The sequence below is a fragment of the Biomphalaria glabrata genome, chromosome 2 (assembly GCF_947242115.1).
Source record: "Biomphalaria glabrata chromosome 2, xgBioGlab47.1, whole genome shotgun sequence".
Taxonomy (NCBI): Eukaryota; Metazoa; Mollusca; class Gastropoda; family Planorbidae; genus Biomphalaria; species Biomphalaria glabrata.
The window spans coordinates 6,736,435-6,746,352 of NC_074712.1; the positions used below are offsets into that span (position 1 = coordinate 6,736,435).

The following is a 9,918-nucleotide window of genomic DNA, read 5'->3' on the forward strand; positions in this document are numbered from 1 at the left end:
AATTAGGAAATGTTATATAAGGTATCTAATAATAGAAGAATGCATGCTCATTTTATATAACACAAATTAAAGTTTATAAAACCAAAAATTAATTTAATTTAATGGGGTCAAATCAACGTTGATAGGTCATTTAGGAGTAAAAGAGTTAAATAATTTCTTTTTTACTTTCCACCCCCAAAAAAGAAACTATCTTTTTCATATACATCATTTGCTGTTGTAGTCGTTTCATGAAGTTTGCTAAGAGGAAACTCGTCAAATAGAATTGTAAGATGATAACCACTTCAAAATATTTTATCGGTCAAGGTAGGGCTTTTACTTTGAGGCATGTTGGCCAGTTGTATTTTTTCGAAATATAAACACAAAATATGAAATTTATCGAAAAACCGTTAAAACCGTTAATTTCGTCAGTTTCCTGTGTCCAGCTTTTTAAGCCCATGATGAATATTCAAACTAACATTGTATGGAATTGTAAAAAGCGTTATCAAATTTTAATAACCTTTTCATTAAATCATCCGATTCTAGAATTTTACCCAAACAGATTAACTAACGTCGGACCCGTAGGGGCCACGCACGAGGTTATGTTTTGTTTGTTTGTATTTTCAACAATAACGTCGCTATGAAGCCATCAATTTGTTAATTGACTTAAACATATAGTGTAGTAAATATTGTCGACATGTTTGCTTACAATTTTATTTTATTGTATTAGATAGTCCATCTTCTACGGTACACACATAAACACAATATTGGTTTAACTCTTTCTCTCCGTAATTTTTTTCCACGTTCCGACGGATTACTTCATTTCGCTTAATAGTATTTTTTACCCTGTTATGATTAAGCTTGAATAACTTTGTCGTTTGTTATCACAAAGTGTTTTATTTACGTCTAGAATGAAAGCAGAATGCAAGCTCTTTGTGGGTAACACAGTTTATAAAATCAAACAATAATTTAATTTAATGAGATCAAAATCAAAGTTGGTATCGTCATTATGAGACAAAGAGTTAAAATATTTAACAATTGTCAAAAATCGAGTTTTTCAAACACTATATACTATAAAAGTATCTATATCAAAGTATTTAAACTTCAAATTCAACGAAAACACTATGTAGAGCAGGGGTTCTCAGCCTGTGGGTCGCGACCCTTTTGGAGGTCGATTGACGATTGCCAGGGGTCGCCTAAAACCATCAGAAATATGGATTTTTATTGTCTATTCTTATAGTGCTGTGTGGGTGGGGGTCGCGGCAGAGCGGGTGATTTTAATAAGGGGTCGCCGAGCAAAAAAGGTTGACAACCGCTGATGTAGAGCATAGGCATGCTTATCACAGTACATATGAAAACGTTCAATTATTCTGGAGATAAAATATCTTTAACGTTTTTTTTTTCTTTTTTAGGGTAGACAACTAGAGATAGAATGTGCCAGAGGAAAACAACTGAAGAAGAATAACTGCGTCGATTATACAAAATATGACAGTCAAAATTACATTTCAAGCTTAGGATTTATATTAGAAAAAGAAGATGTTAATATAATTACAAACAGATTCGGTGGAAATAATTCTATTACACAAGTTATGGAAACCATTATCTCACAGGTGATGTTAATAGATTTTTAACGACCCCAGAAATTGGAATAGACTGTATTAGATTTGAGTGGTCTACCCGTTCCTCTGTCCGTCCCGTTTAGATCTCGTAAATTAGAAAATACATTGAAAATCCTACATTATGATATTTTAGACAATTCAAAGCTCTGATGCATCAGCTACTCTTTTTATTTTTTGAAAGTGAAAATTTAAATTTTTAAAATCAACTATGCAAGCAGTATTTTCATAAAAATACACCATTTTTACAACTATTCGCTATTAATAGTAACAAACACGGGAGGCAATTTAGTAACGGACGCAACCATTTACCATATTTGTAACACATTTATGCAAAGATTTTAGATTTTTTGTTAATATTTTTAAAAATTGTATTGCAGTAGTAAGTTCTGTCAGTCTAACTAGTATATTTACAAAAAAAGGTTTACTTTTACTTTTATAGAAAAAAAAATTTAATATACATATAAGCGGAACAAAATTTAAAACAACAATTAATAAGTAGTTTTTCATATTATCGTGTGCATTGCTGTGCTGCCCGTAGCGGGAATTCACATTTTTCTTCTTTAGGCTTTGAATAAGAGATTGACCCTTTACAGAACAATTAGATCAATTAGATAATCATTATATGGCATCAGTTAGGCCAGGATCACATCGAACTTCTCCTTCACTTTCATCTATCCCTTGGTCTGCTGGACTGGTCTACTTTCTTTCTCCATTCTTCTATATCTTTTGCCTTTGAATGATTTTCATTCTGCTATTCTATCTGAAAATATTGAAATCTGCCTTTTTACCTGCCTGGGTGGACTACTTCGGGGGTCTATTTTAATGTTGTATTTTATTTGAAGTGTAATAGTTGGACATTTTATTCAAGTAATTATATGTCATATCATTACAAACAATGTAAATTTCATCTTTTAGTATGGGATTTGAATGGCCGTGAGATAAAAGAGCCTTCAACTACATTGTCAGTAGCTTGTGGCTCAGAAGAATTTACATTTGAAAATAACGTATAATTTTCTCTCCCAGAAGCATTAATAAAGTCAGGTGGTAGGTGATTACGTAGAACTACCTTTCATGTATACGAACTTACTAGGCTGACAAGCTTCATGTGATCAAAGCTTACGATGTGAGGTGCAATGTATCCTTCTTCACCAAAGTATCTTTCTTCACCAATGTATCTTTCTTCACCAATGAATCTTTCTTCACCAAAGTATCTTTCTTCACCAAAGTATCTTTCTTCACCAAAGTATCTTTCTTCACCAAAGTATCTTTCTTCACCAATGTTTTTTTCTTCACTAATGTACCTTTCTTCACCAAAGTATCTTTCTTGACAAACTACCCGTTAGCCATTGGCCAAATAAACAGATGACCTTAACATCATCTGCTCTACACATTGCATGGTCTGAAATGGGAACTTTGCTTTTTTTTTCTGATATTTATGCTTACATTATCGAAACCTGTATATCTTATCGGATCCGACTAGCAAAAGCCTGTTTTAAAAATACATTAATAATATGTTTTATTATATGTAACAACTAACTATGTTTTTTTTAAATAATTGATCATTTCATCAAACAAGAAAAGTTGCTTTATTATACTTGATATATTTTCAGCTGATAGTCAAACTACAAAGTTTCTATAATAGCATTATGCAACACTGTGTACATGTTGGTCTTGCAAAGAACATTTCTAAATTTGAAGACACTCCATATATATTTTCGGTCAGAATGATTGTCCAAATCATTAATGCAACGAACTTTCTAAGAAGGCAATTCGAATCACATTTTATTACTGAAATATTACTAAAAGAATTACTTTTAGAGGGTACCTATATAAATATAACATTAAAACCTTTTGTTATAATGAGATTGACATGTTTTGAGAATACTATGACGATTTTTAACTTTACAACTTTTGTGGATACTGAAAATCTGTGCACTGAAAACTTTACTAATGTAGATATTGTGACTTGTTTTGAGAGTGACATGAAGAATATAGTTTACATAAACGAGCTAACGTCATGCAGTTATGTGCGTTTGAACACAACACAATATCAGGTGGTTGTTGACGAGAAAGCAGTTCCCCCTAACGTAACAATAACAATAGACTTTAAAGTCACTAAGATAAAAATAACAGAGAATAGAGATTTGATCATGGTGAATGTGGATACAAATGAAAATCTTGATGTGTGCGTTGCCCTGTTGGATAGGAAATTAAAAGAAGTGAAAGACACTGCGAGACTTGCAGACCATTGCAAGGAAACTCTTTGTATGGTTGAAAACATCTTAACCTTGCTCTGTTTTCTCATCTCAATTGTATGTCTACTACTGACCTTGTTGACATACTGCATGTTTCCGGTCTTGAGAACAAATGCTGGTGTAAACAACATGTTTCTCAGCTTTAGTCTTCTCTCGGCACAAGTCTCTCTGATGATTAGCGCTTACACGTAAGTTTAATTTAAACAATATTTACCTTTACCTATCCCTTATCTGTTGGGCCACCATTCTAGATTTGTCGACCGTCTTTATCCTTTCCTCTCTGTGTTTTGCCTTAGTTAGAACCTCTTTCAATGACAGGCCCGTCCATTCTTGTACGTTGTCTTCCCATCGCTTTTTCTGTCTGTCTCTTCTTTTTTTCCTGATACTGTTCTCTGAAGGAAGGTCTTTGCGAGCACCGAAGACCTTGTAATATGGCCATAGATTTTTAGCTTGCGATTATTTTTTTTACGATAGTTAGCAGGTCATCATGGGCTCCGATCACTGCAGTAACCCTGTCTCTAATCTCTTGGTTTGGGATGCGGTCTTTAAATGTAATACCAAGGAACCTTCTGTAGCATCTCGATTCCATTGCTAGGATCCTCCTAATATAAAGCATGCAAAATTTACAAACTTAAAAAAAAAGAGCTTATCTATTACTAATATTGAATGATTACAAAACTAGTCATTGATTGTTAATCCGGTACAGTAAATAAATGTGGAAAATGTAAAGTTGATCCGAGAAAAGGTTTGGGAGAACAAAGAGGCACAACTATCTAAGGGGACAAAACTTAAACGTATTTTGTTTTATTTCTTGATACTAAAGTATTAATTTACCAGTAATTACTTGACTAATGGGAATATCCGCTATTGGTTATATGCGGTCTTTCTTTCCACCCATCCTATTTAGAGCTTAGAAACTTGAAAAGCAAATTAAAATAAGACATCTTGAAATTAAGACATCTTGAAATTTTAGACCTTTCAAAATTCTGATGCAATAGCTACTTTTTTTCTTTTTTGAAAGTAAAACATTTAATTTAAAAAATTAACTATGCAAGCAGATTGTTCATAAAAATACACCACCAATTTAGACGAATAGCTCGTAGCCAAGTCTTACAGACCTGTTCCAACTAGCTATTGTTCTAAACTGCCCACATGTTGTGACGTTGCAGGTCGGTTATCAGGCCTACTATAACAATTAACTCGATAAGAACATTACAGATGTACATTGTTACTTTGGTTAAAAAGAACAAATCTCCCCAGTATAATAATTTGGAAAGCACTAGTGATTATCCCTAATTCAATACTTCTTGAAAAATGTTCAATACAAATTATTTTGACATCAATATATATATTTTTTTTAAATGAGGTATGGGTTGATAGCGATTGCTTTGAGATTAGACAACTTGCAAATACATGTTGAAAATGTATATCTTAAAAATAAATAATCTCAAAACAGGAAAAAGATGTTTATTTCTCAAATGAAAAAAAAATTATAAAATATTTGTATTAAGATTATGCAAATTACTGAAACTTTATTTTTATTTCTAGTTCTGCTCCCAGTATTCTATGTAAACTCATTGGTGTTATGACGCACTTCCTGTGGTTGTGGAACTTCTCATGGAACTTCATCTGCAGTTTTAACATGGTTCGAGTTTTTACTGTCAGTATGGGAATGAACAATCAACGAGATATGACTCATGGTACCTGGAAATGGTTGAGTGGTTCATTCATTTTACCTGTCTTAGTTGTCAGTGCAGTTTTAACATATAACCATTTCACATCACAAGGAAGAGAATTCGGTTATGGTAATGAACAGTGTTATATAGACTCTCCTTTATTAATTGGTAAGTAAGATAAAAAAAAAATAATAAAACAGATTTAATTATTTTAATCGTAGAATATGCTCTTCGTTAACTTTTTTTAAAATCATATTTCTTTTAGCACTAAAATAGAGTGAAAAAGAATAAAAAGGAGAAAACTATACAGAGAAATGTTGAACCGGTAAAATGGTATAAAAAAGGAAGGAAAATAAAGACAATGACATAAGTCAGAGTTTGAAAAAAAAAATTTTTGCTATAAGTTGATGAACCTAGATATTAGATTATAGAATGGTAAAATAAGACAAATTAATATTAATTAGAGTATATATATATATATATATATATATATATATATATATATATATATATATATATATATATAATATATTTATATATGTATATTATATCATGGGCATAGTCAAGACTTTTTTTCAGCGGCGATTTTTTCTCTCCTCCCCCCCCCGCCAAATATATATATATATATATATGTCATGGGCGTAGCCAGGATTTTTTTTCGAGGGGGGGGGATTGGGAAAAAAATATGTGTGTGTGTGTACATAATTAATCTTTATTACATTCTGACCCTTTCGGAAGACGTTTAATGTGCCCTAGAATAGATTCTTCTCGGAGTTAGTGGGAAACGTGTAGACTACCTGCCCTTGCTAGCAAAGGGGTCTGGGGGAGCTCGCAGTGCTCCCCCAGCGCGGGGCGAAGCCCCGCCGCCGAGCACTATTTCTGGTCTTGAAAGCCAAAAAAATGCATATTCTGAGGTATCTACAGAGCATTTACCTGCTATTAAAAAGTTTTATTTCAAAAACCTAATGTGCTATTCTTACTGACTTAGACCCTCTCGCGCCGTTCGGCGCATTTTCTGGCAAGCTGTTTCCACAACTTTTATTTTGCGTAATTCATGTCCCGCAAAACCTCATGCGACGCTCTGTCACAACCTTACTAAGGGGTCGACTCCCAGTTCGGCATAGGATTTCTTTGATTTAGTCCCGATCTCTATGACTGACTCCTAAAATCTGTCTTAGCCATCTTTGTTGAGCCACATTAAGTGTTTTTCAATTTCGGCAGAAGACTATTCACACTTTATTAATGGGGCCCAAGCCACTGGTAGAAATTTGTAACCTTTATTGACTACGCTCCTGGAATTACATGCCTGTATTTCGCTTTAGATTTTATATCGAAAAGGAAAGTTTTTTTCGTCAAAATCATCTGTTGAGGGGTTTTAAACTACGCTCATAGATTTTATAGTGTGTAATTTGCTTTTTTTTATATTGAATAGGTACTTTTTAGCTTCAAACCCCAACTGGAAAGGGGGGGGGGAATTAAACTCAAAACCCCTTTGGCTACGCTCATAGACCTTTTAGTGTGTAATTTGCTTTTTTTTATATTGAAGAGGGGGTTTATCGTAAATTTTGGAGGGGGTTTTAAAATCAAAATTTTCCTTAACTCTGCTGTTGGAATTTGTGGATTTTCGTTTCCTTTTTTTGTTTTGTTTTATAGAAAAGGGCGATTTAACTGCAAAAACCTCTGTAGGGGGTTTAAAACTCCATTGTTTGTGATAACTTTGATCAACGTCTCCTTCTTTCTTCCTTCCAGGACTCACTGTAGCTGCTCCATTGTTTGTGATAACTTTGATCAACGTCTCCTTCTTTCTTCCTTCCAGGACTCACTGTAGCTGCTCCATTGTTTGTGATAACTTTGATCAATGTCTCCTTCTTTCTTCCTTCAAGGACTCACTGTAGCTGCTCCATTGTTTGTGATAACTTTGATCAACGTCTCCTTCTTTCTTCCTTCCAGGACTCACTGTAGCTGCTCCATTGTTTGTGATAACTTTGATCAATGTCTCCTTCTTTCTTCCTTCAAGGACTCACTGTAGCTGCTCCATTGTTTGTGATAACTTTGATCAACGTCTCCTTCTTTCTTCCTTCCAGGACTCACTGTAGCTACTCCATTGTTTGTAATAACTTTGATCAATGTCTCCTTCTTTCTTCCTTCCAGGACTCACTGTAGCTACTCCATTGTTTGTGATAACTTTGATCAACATCTCCTTCTTTCTTCCTTCCAGGACTCACTGTAGCTACTCCATTGTTTGTGATAACTTTGATCAACGTCTCCTTCTTTCTTCCTTCCAGGACTCACTGTAGCTACTCCATTGTTTGTGATAACTTTGATCAATGTCTCCATCTTTCTTCCTTCCAGGACTCACTGTAGCTGCTCCATTGTTTGTGATAACTTTGATCAACGTCTCCTTCTTTCTTCCTTCCAGGACTCACTGTAGCTGCTCCATTGTTTGTGATAACTTTGATCAACGTCTCCTTCTTTCTTCCTTCCAGGACTCACTGTAGCTGCTCTATTGTTTGTGATAACTTTGATCAACGTCTCCTTCTTTCTTCCTTCCAGGACTCACTGTAGCTGCTCCATTGTTTGTGATAACTTTGATCAACGTCTCCTTCTTTCTTCCTTCCAGGACTCACTGTAGCTACTCCATTGTTTGTAATAACTTTGATCAATGTCTCCTTCTTTCTTCCTTCCAGGACTTACTGTAGCTACTCCATTGTTTGTGATAACTTTGATCAACATCTCCTTCTTTCTTCCTTCCAGGACTCACTGTAGCTACTCCATTGTTTGTGATAACTTTGATCAACGTCTCCTTCTTTCTTCCTTCCAGGACTCACTGTAGCTACTCCATTGTTTGTGATAACTTTGATCAATGTCTCCATCTTTCTTCCTTCCAGGACTCACTGTAGCTGCTCCATTGTTTGTGATAACTTTGATCAACGTCTCCTTCTTTCTTCCTTCCAGGACTCACTGTAGCTGCTCCATTGTTTGTGATAACTTTGATCAACGTCTCCTTCTTTCTTCCTTCCAGGACTCACTGTAGCTACTCCATTGTTTGTGATAACTTTGATCAATGTCTCCATCTTTCTTCCTTCCAGGACTCACTGTAGCTGCTCCATTGTTTGTGATAACTTTGATCAACGTCTCCTTCTTTCTTCCTTCCAGGACTCACTGTAGCTGCTCCATTGTTTGTGATAACTTTGATCAATGTCTCCTTCTTTCTTCCTTCCAGGACTCACTGTAGCTACTCCATTGTTTGTGATAACTTTGATCAACATCTCCTTCTTTCTTCCTTCCAGGACTCACTGTAGCTACTCCATTGTTTGTGATAACTTTTATCAACGTCTCCTTCTTTCTTCCTTCCAGGACTCACTGTAGCTGCTCCATTGTTTGTGATAACTTTGATCAACGTCTCCTTCTTTCTTCCTTCCAGGACTCACTGTATCTACTCCATTGTTTGTGATAACTTTGATCAACGTCTCCTTCTTTCTTCCTTCCAGGAATCACTGTAGCTGCTCCATTGTTTGTGATAACTTTGATCAATGTCTCCTTCTTTCTTCCTTCCAGGACTCACTGTAGCTACTCCATTGTTTGTGATAACTTTGATCAACATCTCCTTCTTTCTTCCTTCCAGGACTCACTGTAGCTACTCCATTGTTTGTGATAACTTTGATCAACATCTCCTTCTTTCTTCCTTCCAGGACTCACTGTAGCTACTCCATTGTTTGTGATAACTTTGATCAACGTCTCCTTCTTTCTTCCTTCCAGGAATCACTGTAGCTGCTCCATTGTTTGTGATAACTTTGATCAATGTCTCCTTCTTTCTTGTGGCCGTTTACAAAATTTACAGTGTCCGAAGACTTCAGTCCGATTTTCTGCCCAGCACAGCTCCAGACTTTACAATGACCATCTACATCAAGCTATCTACAGTGACAGGAATGTTCTGGATTGTGGCTGTTCTGGCTGAATTCTCGGATAATAAGATTTTCGGGTAATAATTTTGAAAAGATAAAGACGGCATTTTTAAAACGTTGTCTCAGTTGTTTTATTAAAAAAAAAGGATGCCATTCTTTTCTAAATCCTAACCCTCGTATTAGCTTAGTTCAATGAACTCTTTATGTTGTCTGTTGTATTTATGTGTATTTTTCTGTTGTGTTGTCTTTATATGAGAAACGAGTCCTTGTAATCATAACAAATTTCCGTAAGGATCAATAAAGCAGTCTTAGTCTTAGTCTTAGTCTTAAAAATGTCGTTTTTAAACGTAGCGTTGACACTTTATTTTACAAATGTGAGTAGTCTGTCTGTCTGGTAAAAAGTTTGAACACGTTATTTCTCCTAAACTCATTATAGGATCAAGTTGAAACTTTGCGCATTTATTCATTGGCGTAGACAATACACGAA

The 9,918-nt window shown here is 34.9% G+C and overlaps 1 protein-coding gene across 1 annotated transcript; it reads left to right on the forward strand.

Annotated features, from left to right (window-relative positions):
* Nucleotides 1-3,481: 3,481 nt before the first annotated feature.
* LOC129924384 (adhesion G protein-coupled receptor E2-like) lies at nucleotides 3,482-9,512 on the forward strand. Its single transcript, XM_056018596.1, has 3 exons — nucleotides 3,482-4,038; nucleotides 5,399-5,694; nucleotides 9,286-9,512. The coding sequence occupies exons 1-3, from the start codon at nucleotides 3,482-3,484 to the stop codon at nucleotides 9,510-9,512; spliced, it is 1,080 nt and encodes a 359-aa protein (XP_055874571.1).
* The last annotated feature ends 406 nt before the right edge of the window (nucleotides 9,513-9,918 follow it).